The sequence below is a fragment of the Idiotropiscis lumnitzeri genome, chromosome 21 (genome assembly GCF_059441095.1).
Source record: "Idiotropiscis lumnitzeri isolate Australia: NSW breed Sydney's pygmy pipehorse chromosome 21, RoL_Ilum_1.0, whole genome shotgun sequence".
Lineage (NCBI taxonomy): Eukaryota > Metazoa > Chordata > Actinopteri > Syngnathiformes > Syngnathidae > Idiotropiscis > Idiotropiscis lumnitzeri.
The window spans coordinates 10,768,626-10,785,233 of NC_142411.1; the positions used below are offsets into that span (position 1 = coordinate 10,768,626).

Below are 16,608 nucleotides of genomic sequence, written 5' to 3' on the forward strand. Positions count from 1 at the left end.
TCATCAAATCCGTATTCAAGCCCCAATAATTGCATCTACCTTGATGCACAAATGCGGCTAGCTGAAAAAATGTGATTTTTTCCTGCACATTTGGTGGAGTGTTTTTGTCTTGTGTGTAATATGTGTAATATCACTGTGATCCAGCCTTTTATGTTAAAAAAACATTTGAGTACAATGACTTTTTATTATATCAACTTCAACTCACAGCAATATCCATTAAAAGGAAAAAAGAACCTTCAAATTTTTCAAATGTTTTTCCAAACAACAGATTGAGATCTTGACATATTTTGATGACAGCACATAGTTTGAAACATACTGCAAACCAGAAATGCACAAACAGACAAATTATCAAAACAGTATTGCAACAGTCCCAGGTTACAAAAATAATAAAGTCCAATTTCACACAAGATGAGCAAGAAGCTCACATGGGCATGGATACAATCAAAATGGCATTCCTCAGTAGAATGTATAAAAACAGCATTCAAGATGTGGATGTAATTGGTTTTATGCTGATACAGAATGTAAGGAATTATACAAGATTATGTACATTTAACTGGAACCCAAAGTCCAATTATTTTAATAAAGTCGGCAGTTTTGCGAGACTGCGACAGCACTCACAAGACAAAAGACGAAAATGATTGGGATGAGTGTTGTTTTATTTGAAGTTTTTTCTTTTCTTTTTTTTTGGAGCCAAAGCCATGGCCGCAAGCAGCTGTAGACAGCCACAATCAACAAATAAAAATGACTTGAATAAAACGTACAGATGCCCTATGAGGGAGGCTCAAAGCAGACAATACTTGTATAACAAATACTTTTAGTAGTTAACGAGACGCAATGACAACCCAAAAGGGTTCAGGTGAAGCACCGTTTGAAACATTTCGAACGCAACACTGAGATGATGGCAGCGCAACGGCCGTGAGCACCAAGTGAGCCGTGACGTCGGGTGACGATCACAGGTCGTCGAGCAGCTGTCGGAGGTACGGCGCCCTGGAGAGCTGCCTGCTCACCCGACTCAGCTTGTAGAGGACGGGACAGTCCAGAGACACGCATGGCACCTGGCGCTCTGCGCAGCCGCTACAATTCTTGCAGATCTGTGCGACAAAACATACAACGGTAAGAATGGACAAGTATGTGTAACGTCACGATGCATGATTTTAGTTGACCTTGAGTAGAAGCTCCTGTTCTCTCTCCTGCTGCCTGATGTTCTGGTGGAGGGTGACGGCCACCCGCTGGGGAGACGCGCGGCACTGAGAACACACGCCTAGCTGGGTGAGCTCATCACACACAGGACAGTGGAGTGTGGTGAAATACTGCGAAATGGTTCCCTTCCTCGCCACGCCCTCGCCGCCTGACGAGCACGACGCCTTCTGGATCTGGACAAAAAGGGATATTTATTCATTTCTTTATTTTTTTTCAGGAAGTACATGTCACTCAAACTCATTTCAGCAAGCAGCATTTTTTAAATACCACATGCCAAGCAGCCCTAAGGTTTTAATATTTGTGTTTTTAAAGCGCAAAAATAGGTGCCTATATTTTGTATGCTGTATTTGTGGACAGTTACATAACATCTATGCTCATTTCCATTAGCCCGCCTATGATCTTTTACGGGTTAGCACGATCGCCTTCCTGTGTGGGGATTGCATGTTCTCCCCGTGCCTGCGTGCGTACTCCGGTTTCCTCCCACATTCCAAAAAAAATGCATGGCAGATTGATTGGTCACTCTAAATTGCCCCTAGGTATGAGTGTGAGCGTGGATGGTAGTTTGTCTCTGTGTGCCCTGCAATTGGCTGGCAACCAATTCAGGGTGTACCCCGCCTACTGCCTGAAGACAGCTGGGATAGGCTCCAGCACCCCCGCGACCCAGTGAGGAGAAGCGGTACAGATGATGGATGGATGGATGATCTTTTACATCACTTAGCATTAACCTAACACTTTTGTTTGCCAAAACTTGACTCAACATTCTGTTGTTTAAATGTCTTTTGTATTACGGATCAAATTATATTGTAAAAACGTCAACTGGGAATGGGAAAAAGCTTGAAGCATATTGATTTGGTAGTGAGTTCTAATTTTTTTTCCCCCCAAAGGGATGTTATATGTAATATCTAGGGCTGTCAAAATTAAAGCTTTAACTCAGGTGATTAATCCACCATTTTTTAACTTAGTTAAATATTTTAACTCAATTAACTCAGTTTGATTTACTTCATAAATAATTTGCATACTTAGCAAATATTGCGCCATATTAGCTGTGCATCTTTAGCAAGTCTCAGAACAAAACACAGTGCTCAAGTTACCACTGGGCCTTGCAAACTAACACTGCTGGAGTGTGGCGCTTGTAGGCAGTTTTGAGAAAGGTTTAGACAAAAAATGCCTGTAAAGATGTCTCCATTTAGATTTTATTCAAGAATCAAAAGAAAGCTATTATAACAGTCTTTGAAAGATTCCGATTCTAAATATACTTCACATTTGGTGATTTTGCATCAATTCCAAGATATTATTCAAGTAAATATCTGTTCCTGGCGCCGCAAAAAAATAGTAGTTGAAAAATTTGATTAATCGCAATTATTCGTGGATTTTTTTGCGATTAATTAGTTAAAAAATTATTCACTTGACAGCACTAGTAATATCTTCTATTTCTTGACAGTGAGACTGAGAACAGGTGCGCAGGATTACCGTACTTTAGTTTTTACTAAGTTAAAGTGTGTTTTTGTCAGTTTCAATGTGCTTAAAGTAGAGGTACAAACGAAATAGCGCTGATCCATTGAAGCGTCACGAGTGTGTGGGTACAGCAAATAACAGTTCCACCAGCAGGGGGCGCGTGTGCTCATTCGGAGAATAGTACACTGGGTAATTGATGGAAAGCAGCACTTAGTGCACTACACTCTCTCCTTTGTTCTCCATCACTCAATGAATGACCCTGAGGACAAAACAGGAAACATGAAGCTCCGCTTTTCACAAGCGGTCTCACCCTGGGAAGCTCCTGGTACCAGCTGTGCACATCGACGCCAATCAGCTGGAACATGCGGCCCAGCGGAGGTAGGATTTGCTTGGTGATGTAATAGGTGGCGTTGAGGCGGAGCCCGGGGTCCTGCAGCACTTCCAGGGGCCGACGGACCAGCTGGATGAGCGGCACACCGGGCATGCCGTACACGATCACGTACGGCACGCGCTCCCCCACGCGAGGCTCCAGGCGACGGTCGTACGCCATCATGCGCCTGCGGCACATAGACCGAGGGATGACAATCAACCTTTCACATGTCCACGCAACTCTAACAAAAATCAGTTTCTTAATGCAGTATTCTTCTCGTAGGTCCCCCTTAATAGGCGAATAAATAGTCAACGCCATTTAGAGTGCAGCCCTAACACACAGATCAGACATGTTAAAGCGAGTCTGATATTATAAAACAAAAAATTGGCGATACCGTAGATACAACCATGTCTACATTGTAGAAGACAGTCACTTCAAACTGCAGCGACAATCGAATTTTACGTGTGTCTCACAAACCTGCGGTGCTCAGCCATTACAAGCTACGTTTCTAGGCAACAGACTTGGCTACTGTACAAGTGCAGCCAGACAATGAGCAGCAGGAGGATTCAGCGCAAAAGCAGTAGGCGACAAGGTTTTTTTTCTTGCTATCTAACACACAGGCACGCGCGCACGCACACACACTTGTGTTTCTAGATGGATAAAAAGAAGCATGCACTTTTTTCCTCAAGATCATCTCTCTAGTTCATTCCAAATGCATCTTGTGACAGGTCATCAAACTCAAAGGGCCTTCCCAAGACTTACTCTATGTCCATGGGGTGAGGAGAGCAGCCAAAAATTATATTCAAGAGTACGGTAACTTTAGAATATGACTCAAGTAAATTGTAAACCTCCTCTAATTGATCGTAAATAATTATTCAGTTAAAAAACAAAACAAAAAAACATTGCTGAGTAACTAGCAAATAATTGTTGATTATTATTTGTTATCATCAAAGAGTGGATGACAAATGTGAAAAAATAAAAATAGAAATAAATTAAGGCAAATGAGCTTCAACTCACTTTCTAGCACAATTAGGATTACCAGGGAGACATAATTAATTCTAAAGACTTGGAATATATAAAAAATTAACAGGTGGATTAACTGAGTATTACCAGCAAGGCTGACATCCCCAGAATCACTCCACAAAATGTTGAGTTGTGCTAACTTGCATCTTTATCGTCAGAGCTGTGCATACATTGAGCATTGCTTTTTGTCTCTGCTCCTCATCAAAGCGCAAAGAACAGCATCTCTGACTGGGTCAGCCAAACAACAATTTACATTCGCCTGCTGTGTTGGACGTGCTGGCATTACGACCACCCTCTGACCCAAAATCTATTGTGTGTGGGTTTCTTCTATTCAAGTGACCACAGAGACAGATCCACACCTGGTGAGCTCCAGTGCAGGAACGCAGGCACCAGGCTGGTACGAGGCGCTGCCTCTGTATTCCTTTGCAAAGGTTAGATCCTGCATGCTGGCCCGGCCGTCCAGAACCTTCACGCACTGGCGCTGCACAAACTGCTTCACCTGGCTGATGTCCCGCGTCTCAAAGAGCAGCTTGATGGAACGCTCCAGAATCTCAAGAAGACGCAAAAAGAAATAAGATGATCATTTTAATGAATTTAGAGACCACTACTGTTGCACCAAGTATTGGTAGAAGAACTGTATTGTGAATTTTAGGGGAGGAAAATATCACCATACAATAAATTTACAAATACCAGTACTAGGGGCGTAAAAAACATGGAGAAAAAAAAAGGGCTGGCGTGCAGCGCGTCAGCCATCACAAAGATGGCAGAAGCTTGTCTGTGTCATACATCAGGTTACATTTTGCCCGTCTAAATAAATTGCAAGCTTAAATGCTGGCATCTTATTTATTGTGTGAAAATGAAAGCAGGCTGTTCACTGCTGTATCACTCGTGCCTTACATCACAAGCAGATCATAAATGAATATTTGTATCATCATTTGAAACACCCTCAACCTTTGGAGATCGAATTCTGGTGGCAAGTAATCATGATATGGTTGTCAGTGGGTTCACCAATGGACAAAAAACACATTACTTGTTAAAATACTACTAAGTAATCCGTATAGGACAACAAAGAGGCATTTATAGTCGATAACATTTATGGAATTTGCATTGCAGGCGAAAAATAAAAAAGTCATTTGTGCACAACTGACACGTGAAGTGTGAAGAAAGAGTGAGGACTGAGGTGGCAAAGATGCGATTGGCATAGAGCAGTGAAAGGAGTGGGGAGCAGGAAGGAAGGAGAGGGGCGTGGAGGACTGGTTTGCCTGTTACCTTGGAAACAGCAGGGCAGCCATCACGTCGCACCGTTTCAATTCCTTTGGCATCGAACACCGGCTCCTTTTGGTCCAGGCTCTCGTACATGTAGCCCACATAACGCTTCTTTGTCTGGAGCACGCAGGGCAGGTACACCTGAAGCAGGCGCGCGCGCGCACACACACAGCTCAATGACCCAGTAATGGATAGTGTGTTGTGGTGGCTATTGCTTTCAATTACCTTCTCAAATTTGAGCTTGACTGGCTTTGGGTTTGTTGCAGTCACTGCTTCTGCAATCTCCTCGCCGATCTTAAAGGCCTGCTCTTTGGTGGCGCCTTTCAACAAAACGAACATGCTGCACAACAGGAAGCATCCTGTTGTTATTTTGCCTTGCTATTTTTTCTGTGTCTGTGACTAAAGGCAGGTTAAGATAAGCAAACGTTCCTGATCAACATAACGACACAAACGCGCCCAAAACACAAGAGCATAAATAAAACCAGTTGATCCAATTGAAAATGTATGTTTCCTTTATTGTATCCATTTAAGTTGTTGCGGATTCAGGGCGAGACTGAGAAAAAATAAAATAAGTATAGTACCTGTCGGTGTCTCCGTACACCACACGTGCCCCCCACTTTTTAGTGTCATTGACCAGCTTGATGGCTCTCTCCAAGGTTTCTCGGGCTTTATGGACAATGCTGTCACCCACCTACACGCGCGTGAAATATATATTGGTAAATATATAAAGTAATATCACGTCAAATATTGTCACCCTCATGGAACTCTTTAGTGGTTCACCTCCACGTTGGGCATGCGTCCAGAGTAGTTGGCCGCCGCGTAGCCGAAGGTGACGTTGGCGATGAGCTTGAGTCCAAGCTGACGAGCGTCCAGCAGCTTCATTAGGGCTTTTTCTTGCTTGTACATTTTCATTGACTGCTTCACCATTATGCGCGTGTTGAGGATTTCCTCCAGCATGCTGGGAAGGACACCTTTGCGCACTGAGGACTACACAGACAACACAGATTAGAAAAGGTGGCCTTGAATTTGACGTGATAGCATTTGCCTATTTTTGGAACAGGTGATACAGTCTCTTTCTAGAATTGAAGCTGAAAGAATAGTTGGTAAATTGCAATCACCTTGAATGTCAATAATCACAGTAATAAATTTGAAATGTCACATCAAAATACAGATCACAAAAAATAAGTAAGTTACTCATATATTGCCGCGTAAAGTAGCAATCAAAGTGTTGTACCTTGACGAAGGCGATGCCATTGGGTGACACAGTGATGTCATTTCGGAGCTGGTAGAGAAGTTCGGGGGAAACCCGCAGGGAGGTGCAGCCAAACTTAAACTCATCTGTCCTGAAATACACATAAATGAACAATACATCCTCTTAACATTCTTAAAAGCATAAAGGTTTCAATAGCAACATCTGCCTGGTTGCTGAAAGAATCTCATTTATACTGCAAGTGTGTGAGGCCCGTCTAGTTCTTACGTTCCCAAGTCGTCCACATGGCCGAGGCAAGTGGAGTAGCAGTAATTGTACGCGATGACGATGGAGGGGTAGAGCGACTGGAAGTCCAGGACGACCACAGAGTTGCTGTAAAAGCGTGACTCCGGCTCCATCACAAGGGGGAGACACTGAGGCGCCCTCTGCTGCGCTCGTTGCTGGATGCTGGGTGTCACTGGGATGTAGTTGAGCGGCTTGGCCACTCGCAACATCATGGACTCCACACGGTACTGCGAGGGGGTGGGGGGAGCAGTCATTGTACATGTGTCAATTTGGGTCATTTTCTTTCATCAGTTTGTCTCAATGTATTTTGCTTTAATAGTCAATGTGGTAGATGGACAAGAAAATACTTCATCTTTTTAAAGTGGCGAAGACCCATGCAAACTCAACATAAAGTGACTAAGATTTAATTAATGGTAAACTTGCTTTGGTGTACGATTTTGGCTCATCACGGAAACGAGTCAAAAGACGTATTTGGCTTTTAAATTTAAAACACCTCATCTAACCCACGGTGATGGGACAATCTGGACAACTTTACTGCAGTCAGCAAGATTGATTCCTCAGTGCATGCCGCAGTGAATGATCAGTTCCCTTTGACCCCAAAGAGGATACGTGTTTTAAAAGTAATAATAATAAAAGTTTTGCGTTGGTACCTGTGACCCTCGAGTGAGGACGTGGAAGAACTGGATTCCAAAGAGTCTGGCCAGCTCACTGGTTCTGCCGATGATGTCCTGCTGCTGCAAAAGCTGCATGATGCCCTGCACTCGGCTCACATAATGGTCCACCATTTTCCACCTAACGCAAATACACAGCAGCTCGTGGTTATCACGCCCGTCCTCGCCAACAACATTATCGCGTTAAATAACAAAACAATTGAATATAATGGTGAGGTAAATTAAAATGACTGGAACTACATGGCATCAATTCAAACTTGTGCTCTATTAGGAGAGAGCAAAAAAACAACTTGATAAATAAATACAATAACATTCATTTAAAACCAATGAAAACAAAATTAAACAGTAACCGGTTGGAAAAACAGACTTAAACAAGTTGGATAAAAATTTTTTTAGCCCTCATTACAGAGGGACGATTTATATAGTTGTGTGGTTTGTGTTTCTAAAAGCTACAAATAATCTGTAGCGTGTGCACTGTGCAGTGTTGAACTCAAACCTGTAGAGGTCAGTGTCGTGATCAAACCAGTCCGACAATGTGCGGGGGCTGTACAAGGGGAAGCGCTGGTGGAGCACATGAAAGGCCACGTTCTCATAACTGTAGTTGTTCAGCGTCACCTGCAAGGGGGGAGGAGGCCAGGGGAAAAAAACATGAATGAGATGAAAACAGCATCGACTTTGAAGTGGGATGGAATGTCGAGTGAAAGTATAACTGCAGTGGAGATGAAGATGAAGGTGGGGCTCATGTCGGGACACCCTACCTGAGTTTTCATCACCCTCCACAGGTTGATGATGATGCGTCCAATGATGTTGATCTCAGTCATTGTGTCTGCACCATACTCATCCCGTTCTGCGGCAAAGCGGTTGTCTCTTGAGTCACCTGAGGACACACCAATCCAAACAGACGAGCAATTTCAGGAGGCATTCCATTCGGCTTGCCAACAATGAGACCATCTCACGGGTTATAAGTCACATCTGAAATATTATACACACACATATGCGGGCTGAATTTAAAAAATGTCTGTACTGAACACCAGCAGCATACACATGTACACAGAGGATGACAATACAAGTGTACTGACTCACACATTAAATGAGTAATGTTTTTTTTTTTCCAGAATAATATCGTTATGCGTCCACGTCTTTTGTGTTGCTTTTTCTAACTGAAATCAGTCTTACCCGGCACACGCGATAGCTGCTGACAGAGGTCTACGCCAACAACTGCAGCGCGTTGGAGAAGGTAGCCCCATGAGTGCATCTGCACCTCATAGCCAAACAGGATATCTGGGTCAAACCTACAAAAGCGCAGAAATACAACTTCACCAATTGTATAAAGAGTTGAACACAACATAAGTATTTCAAAATGACAGCGGTAAATATTTTAGTCAAAAACCTTCTCATGATGGCGACCAGTTCTTGGAACAGCATTGTCTCATCTGTAACGTACTTCACCTGCAGCCCGGACACACCTGACCTGACCAGCAGGGGCGCTGTTCCTCTGTGACCTGCTGAGAAAAAAACAAAACAACCTGAGTATGACCCGATAGTCAAACAATACATTTTTTTAACTCTACTATATTTCAAAGTGAGCTTTCACCTTGGTCAGAAGTGCCGGGATATTTCTGCACCACAATTGCACCTGTCAATTGGCAGCAGTCTACATTCGGCAAGGGAGCATCAGAATTGAGACAGTAGAATAAGGCACATATGGGGTCAAACTCGGGGTCGGCTTCGAGGTCACGTCGAGTTCGTGCATGAAGCTCCATACTCATTAGTGTTAGGTGCTGGACCTGACGCAAAAAGACAATTTATTAATTTTAATATTAAGAAAACAAACATTAGCATAAAGCACCCCAAAAAAAATAATTTTAATTAATGGTAATTTAATTCATTATTTCAGCCACAAAACAAAGATGCCTCCGCATGTGGCTGGCAGAGACGTCCAGCAAGGAGCAGATGACCGGGTCTCTGGATCCTGTGCTCGGAGTTTCCTGACAAGTCGCAGGAGTGCCACCACGCAACCTGCGACCTACCACAATCGCTTTGTTTTTACATTCCAAAAATGCGGTTCCACGTACTGCCGTGCTCTTACATGGATATTTTATTTTAGCTTAAATTGTGACAAATGATGTTGGTGAGCCGATGTTCTATTGCACAGTGTTATTTATAGACCTTTATCATATTTTAATGTTATAGGCGCAACCATGTAGCTAGAGGCTGGGAGACAACCTGACTGAAAACAATAAATGATATCCATGTATGTATGCTTTAAATCACATTACATTTGAATGATATTTTGTTGAAATTCTCATGTGTGGGTGACAAGGCGGCAGTTCTCACCTCATGCAGAGCTTTGGCATCCTGCAAGTTTTGCAAACTGACTTTGAAGCCATAGGAGTTGGCAATGCTGGGACCTTCTATCTGAGAATTCTCTCTCTTTGGAGCATTCAGAGCAGCAAAATGGTTCTGTGCAAGTGCATAGCAAAAACCAGGAACATTGAAGAGCAACATGAAATTCCTTCAGGTTAGTTGATACACAGTCGACCCACCGCATACTCGCAGAATATTCTATTTACAGATAGTTTCGTTCCCCCCCAAATAAATAAATAATTTTACTTTTTTTTTATTTGCATCAATTACATTCAAATTTCACCCATTTCTTATCCCCACTGTTCGCGATAAATATCATTGAAATAGCATTGTGTTGTTAAAAAGCTTGTTTGGTCTAACCTTTATCTGCGTGTTGAGTAACACTCTTCTCAAGGGATCCACCTGGCTCCCTCTCCTATGCTGGATTCTCATCGCAATGGGGTCTTCTACGGCGGGAATACCAAAGGAGCACCAATAAGAAAACGACTTGGATAGTTTCAACAAAAAGGATATCGTCCACTAAATGGTTTCTTACCTTTAGATATGGGGGTGCTACACACAGGTTCCAGATGTTCGGTGCATCGCAGATGCCTCTTTAAAAACGGTGTGATCGGAAGGCCATCACGATTGATCATGTCATCTTTGTTACAGACACGAGGGCTACGATTTCCACCCACTTGTTCCGAGGAGAGTCCAGGTGACAGTGCGTCAGGAGAGGTTTCACTCTGCCTGTTTTGGTCGAACCCATCAGTGGCGAAGCTACTGTTGGGCTGCTGCCATGAAGGCAGGTCTAAGAATTCTGGAGAGCTGGCTTTATCATCCTCTTCTTCCAGCTGGATGGAACCTACATCTGACATTGGACTAATTTCTGTTGAGTCACAGTGATGGCCCGGATTCTTTGTGGGAGACAATATTAGTGACAGGTTACGCTTCCTTCTCATTGGAGTTCTGAGGCCGGGTTTCTCACACAAATTGACATTTGAAGTGGAACAGCTGGGAGGAGGTGACTCTGCGGTGCTCTGGTTATCTTCCTCGTGCGCATCCAGCCCATCATTCTTTAGTAAGTCGGCGTGTCTTATCCCCTTTTGTAAAGTCTCATACTGCTTCCTGGCTTCCAACCACAACTGCACACGCTCCCGGCTTGGGGCCATTTTGCAGGGCAGAAGGACGACCTGCTTGTCACTGGCCGAACATGGGTCAGTTGCAGCCTGATCTTTACTTGTTTGTGCTCCCTGGACTGGCACAGATGGTGTGGGGACAGTGGTATAATGTGTCATGGCTGAAAAGGCAGTCTTCCAGAAATGCAGGCCATCTAAAGACAGTTCTCCACTGAATTCCTTCAACTCCTTGACTAGTCGAGTTTCCACCGCTAGCTTACGACCACCAACCTCCCTAAGGGGAGAAAAAAGAAAGTCAATGAATGCTCAGAAGCAAAAAAAAAAAAAACAAGCACAATAAGTTGAAGACACTAAGTCAAGGTCACCATGTGTGCCTCAATTTAGTATCACTAATTTGAGTAATTTTCAAACTTCAAAATGGTGGCAACACTTGGATGAATCAGGCAAGCTAAAACTGATAAAAGGCTAATGTAATAGTCAGTCAATATTCTACAAATATTCAACAGATTCACAGACATGATCAATTCAGTATAACATGCTGGTTAATGTTCCGTCGAGAGCAGTTGACAGATATATTCTCACATTGGTTTTCCTGGCGCATCAGAGGGGTCACTGCAGAAGGGCTCCTGGAAGGTGGCCTCTGATATCTCCAGGTCCAGCAGAGTGCTGAGGATCTCCTCCCTGCTTGGAGGGCACATGAGGGGCTTCAGAATATGGGCTCCTCCCCCTGGTCCACGAAGCATCTGGCAGGCCCTCACCTGAGAGAGTGAGCTGACTGAGCAAGGAGAGCTACTCGGGGTGATGGACGTCAGGCCATCAATGCCCTCCAGGATCTCGCCTGTTGGAGAGCCTTCATGGCTCACAAAGCAAGCGGAGCTCAAAGGCAACGGTAGGACAGGCTCGCAGGCTGAAAATAGGAGCTCTTTTCCTTCACAGTGAAAGTCTTGAAAGGGGCTGAGGGTGTGGGCGTCGCCTGAAGAGAAGTCACAATCTCTGTTCTGGAATTTGTCCGAGTCAATGAATGTGAGGTGGTTCGATGTAGACGTCCCTTGCTCAGGTTTGTCAAAGAGGTCAGGGCTGGCAGGCTTCACCTTGTGCCAGTCAGAGTACTGCTTCAGGTCCTCCCCATAGCCTGACAGTCTTTCCAGTTTCTTCTCAAAGGCCAGCGTATGAGCAGAGACAGATTCCTGACTGGCATCACTCAAGAACTTAACTGGTAAAATTTGATCAGTCAGGACAAACTGAGTGCCACTGTATGGGCTTGAGAAATCGGTCTGATCAATGGCATTTATATCAAAGGAAAAGTTAGGTGGGAGCTCTGGAGATAAGCTGTCTTCTATTAAAGTGCAACTATCCATGTCTGGTTCAGACGAAAAGAGCAAGCAGCCATCCGACGTGATGGGCTGAGTGTCGTTTGGCTTGCTTTTTCTGGTCTTGCGTTTTGTATCTTTAGGGTTGGTGGATTTGGGAGTTCTGGGTTTTCTTGGGGTGTTTGAGGTTTTTCTGGATTTGGCTTGTTTCATTGCAGGATCACGCAATGCTCCAGGCTGAGCTAGGGCAGTTGAATGGTTGACAACATTGCCCATTCGCGTGTGACCATGCTGACTCTTTTGGTAAAGTTTCTTGAGGACAGACAAGCTGCATGGGGTCTGAGATAGATTGGGAACTCCCCTTTGCTTAAGGCCTAACTCTCGGGAGGCCTTTGATAATTGGGCGACGTTTGTGTTTTGCAGGGATGGCGTCTGAGACACAGAAGGCGTTGAAATTTGGAACTCCTCCACACAAGGCTCTACCTTTACAACAGAGGTTTGACAAGCTTGCGGTTTTGACTCCACATGCATCGACATGCTTTGGTTGGCCTCCATGATAGAAAGCTCACCGTTTTCTAACTTTGGTTCAACCGACTGGACTGCTTTGTCTTGCTCGTTATCTATTTTTAGCAGCTTTTCAGACAGAGGTAAATAATCCTGTGAGATGTCTTTACATGCATCATGATTTTTAGAGTCCATAGGCTTCTTTTTGTATGGCCGACTAGGTCTAAGCATATTTTTAGAGGTGATTATTAGGTCAGCTGAACCCACTGCTTTTCTCTGCGGTCTTGGAGCAGCTTTACTGCTTTGTTCTTCAGAAGGCTCAATCGCAGAACTCTTCTTGTCTCTCTTTTTAGCATCTGTTGTCTTTTGAGATCTATTGGTTTTATGCCCATTTTGAGCACCTTTGGTTGATGACTGTGGCATTTGTTGTGCAAAACTAAGACATGGATCATTGAAAGTGTCTATTAGTTGCTTTGAAGTCCTTGTTTGCATAAGAGGGTCAGTTGGAGACCAACAGCGAGGGGGTGTTGAATCTGTGGAGCTCTGAGCTCTATCGGAGAGATAGCCTAATTCAAACATAACATCAGTATAGTCACCGTTATTGTCATCTGCCAGTTCACAGTAACATGGTTGAGGAGGAGGCAGGGAGGGTAAACTCTGGCGCTTTTCACAGCCTTTAGTTCTTTTTACCCTTTCACTAGATCCAACTTGAAGTTTGGGAACGCTATCCACTGTTTTTTTACTAGAGGAGTTGACCTTAGACTTTCGTTTGGATTGTTTTTTTGCCTTTGACTCATGGGCAGGAAACTCAACTGCCGTTGACTCAGGCAACTTAGGCCAGAAATCTTTTAGTGGGGCTAGTTTATCGTACTGATTCAACTTGTCTTTTGTCAGTGTCACCCTCTGCTCTTCTGCATTGACCTTGCACAGTTTCACCAACATATTTTTCTCTCCTTTAAACCTGTTAATAATAATGTACTTAATGATGATCGGGGGTTCCTTCTTGCGTCGTTTCTGGTATTTGAGCTCCTGCCCACTGCGGACTTTGCGAGCTTTGAGACGCTCTTTTACAGTTGTTGTGTTTTTAGACCGGGCGGAACCTGAGTATTCGCCTTCACCGTCATAAAGCATTTTCCGTTTGGTCCTCAGAGTGTATTTACTACCAGGTAAGGATGAGGCTTTTGTACATGTTACTTTAGTCGCTAAATCTTGGAGGAGGCTTAAACAGTCTTCTGATGTAACTTTAGCTTCCTCTGAGAAACTGGGAGCAATGGCAGTGCATACTGGAAGTAATTCCGGCAGCTCGCTAACAGATCTCTCTCCAATTTCGGGCTCATCTTTTGCCTTTGACTTTTCTCCTACAATTGGCGCATCTAAAACGGACTCTGGCTTGACTAAATTATCCTCACAAACTAGCATTTCTGTGTCACCAATCCCTGGATGATCAGGGGTGACAGAGGTGCAACCAATGCTAACCTGGCTGTCAGGGGTGCAGCTTTCATCCATGTTTAATTTGTCCCTCGGTCCAGACAATCTTTTTTTATTTAATTTTAGCCTTGACCTGCGATTCTGGGTTTGTTCTAGTTTGCTGCATGAATCTGGTACCTTTTTGCTCAGAGGTTTCTTCCTGTTCAGGCAGTTGGAGAGAATTACACTTGGGAAGAACTTGTAGTGAGCTTCCTGTTGCGCTATAATGGTTTTTTCTGTTTTATTTTCTTGATAGTCCTCATACCTGATTTTGAGCTCACCAACATCTCCCTCTTCGCCATCCTTACTCATCGCCCCCTCCTGAGGGTTAAGAAACACCTCACTTTCAAGAGTTGGAGGTGCTGAGGAAATACTCCTCAGGAGGGGGCTACGTCTATCCAACTGCGTTAGGTCAAGGTCTGTCTTGGTTGAGCAGTTTCTCAGCTCTGAGTAGCAAAGAGAAAAGGCCCTGTGGTTGTGAAGGATGGACAGACAGTTTGTTTCTACATTTTTCATGCTCTTTCTTCTTTTTGTGACTGAATTATTGTTAAATTGGAAACTTTCAAGATCGGCTCTATCCAAAGCTAAAGATGCTTTCTTGTCGTAGCTGTACAGTGGGTGAATGTCCTCTTTGTCTGCACAGATGGCAGATACCTCCGGTTGACTGATTGTTTTGCAGGGAATAGGGTGTTTGACTGGTGGGATGTAAGGAATTTTTGTATTCACTTTTAAGCCTGTTGAACATTCACTACTGCTGTCCTGGCTGCTCTTTGACTGAAAGTGTATGTCAAGTGGCTGCTCCTTGTCCAACACATGTGCTTGGCTGTGCTCTGTGTGTTTACACTCCAGAAAGATCTTGGCTGAGGATGGGGGTTCAAGGTGGATGCTCTCTCCTGGGATATGACTTCTTTTCATTATTATCTTCTCTGTGACTATAAGGGAAGACTGGGTTCTGGAGCCACTGTCTGTTAAGGATGAGTCTAGGAATACACACACGCACGCACACAAAATAGAAGTCAATTTTTAAGTTCAAAATCAATTGCATTTCTTTATGAAAGACTATTCATATGAAAATCTGATAAAAAAAAAATCAGATCAGGAAAATCACTTGAAAAAAAATTGGATCCAAATAAAACTATTAGTAATTTCAGCATAGCACAAACATGGTATAGCAAATTAATGAGATGGTTGCCAATATTTCAAGAAGTCTGCCAGGGAATGTACAAATAAGAGCATAACTATAGCATGTGACCCCTATTAAGTTAACCAAATGCTCACATGTTGGCAACTATTTAATGTAATTAATATTTGTAATTCCGTTAAATTTATGATTGTAGCAAAGTTGAGCCAACTGTGAAGCATTATGTATACACTATAGATATGTGTCATGCAACTTTCACATTTCCAAAATTTCCAATTGTTTTTTAGGGCCAATTGTTTTAAATATCTGTTGATTATTTTGAGGATGAATTGATAAATTGTATAAAAGCATGTTTTAATTTTAAAATAGGACATTATTTCAAAATAAAAATTCAGAAAACGCACAAACTAAAGAGTATCGAGTTACTGGTTTGGTTAGAAAAATGTCGAAAAAGAGTTGTTTTCTGAAGTAAAAGCAAATGTAATGTTTACTTTGATTCAACAAAAAGATTAGGAGGACAAAAAGTTATGGTTGAGGAAAGGCTGAAATTCCAAGGACTTGGAAAATTTTGAATTAAATAATAATTAATCGATTATAAAAAAAACAATTACCGGTACTAATGACTTTGACAATCTTTCAGTTATCAATTAATTGATGCACCGCTATTATTTCTTCTACGCAACTATAATGCAGATTTTTGCTATTCGTAGGCCGCCCTTGTCCCACTGTAATCCATTGCAGCCTCAGAACTATGTCGCCTTTGTGCCTGGCCAGAAGCAAATGGCGGGGCTCACTGCCGATGCGTCCATTTTGAGAACCAAAGCAATATATGTCCAAGAATTGAGTTCATGGACCAATTTGTTCATGAACAGGATTGTTGGAGAACAGATATTCTACTCAAGTGCGTCCCAGCGATTCTGCTGAGTAATTAGTTGCCAGAGATGATCAGCTGCACAGAAATTTGCTGAGCCTGTCTGTTCTGCTTAAGTAGCAAAATTAGTTTTGAAGTTATAATTTTAGTGGTAATGGGCTTTACTTAAATAACAATTGTCGGCATTCAAGATACAGAGAGAGTTTACACTGTCACCTCATTTAACCAGTCACACAATGATGAAAGGAATATTGAACAATATAGTCTATGACAGGAAAGAAACAGCTCATTCACACATGTCGATGTAACACCGGGAGCAACGAGGGGCTTCAGCATTTTTATACAGTAGA

General features: G+C 43.1%; 1 protein-coding gene across 4 annotated transcripts in view; it reads right to left on the minus strand.

Annotated features, from left to right (window-relative positions):
- Window positions 1-164: 164 nt before the first annotated feature.
- The window catches only part of rev3l (REV3 like, DNA directed polymerase zeta catalytic subunit), a 37,141-nt gene continuing 20,697 nt past the window's right edge, over window positions 165-16,608 (minus strand). For 3 of the 4 annotated variants that reach the window (XM_088285632.1, XM_088285631.1, XM_088285629.1), the window contains exons 13-32: window positions 11,548-15,226; window positions 10,383-11,239; window positions 10,208-10,290; window positions 9,818-9,943; window positions 9,075-9,267; window positions 8,871-8,985; window positions 8,657-8,772; window positions 8,239-8,357; window positions 7,977-8,095; window positions 7,460-7,601; window positions 6,792-7,036; window positions 6,549-6,657; window positions 6,095-6,301; window positions 5,896-6,005; window positions 5,540-5,654; window positions 5,318-5,455; window positions 4,408-4,598; window positions 2,966-3,212; window positions 1,164-1,373; window positions 165-1,091 (exon numbers count right to left, since the gene is read on the minus strand). In XM_088285632.1, coding sequence (XP_088141758.1) covers window positions 951-1,091; window positions 1,164-1,373; window positions 2,966-3,212; window positions 4,408-4,598; window positions 5,318-5,455; window positions 5,540-5,654; window positions 5,896-6,005; window positions 6,095-6,301; window positions 6,549-6,657; window positions 6,792-7,036; window positions 7,460-7,601; window positions 7,977-8,095; window positions 8,239-8,357; window positions 8,657-8,772; window positions 8,871-8,985; window positions 9,075-9,267; window positions 9,818-9,943; window positions 10,208-10,290; window positions 10,383-11,239; window positions 11,548-15,226 — 7,262 coding nt within the window. In that variant the 3' untranslated portion in view covers window positions 165-950. The remainder of the gene's footprint in view (window positions 1,092-1,163; window positions 1,374-2,965; window positions 3,213-4,407; window positions 4,599-5,317; window positions 5,456-5,539; window positions 5,655-5,895; window positions 6,006-6,094; window positions 6,302-6,548; window positions 6,658-6,791; window positions 7,037-7,459; window positions 7,602-7,976; window positions 8,096-8,238; window positions 8,358-8,656; window positions 8,773-8,870; window positions 8,986-9,074; window positions 9,268-9,817; window positions 9,944-10,207; window positions 10,291-10,382; window positions 11,240-11,547; window positions 15,227-16,608) is intronic. The other variant, XM_088285630.1, reaches the window with a different exon arrangement.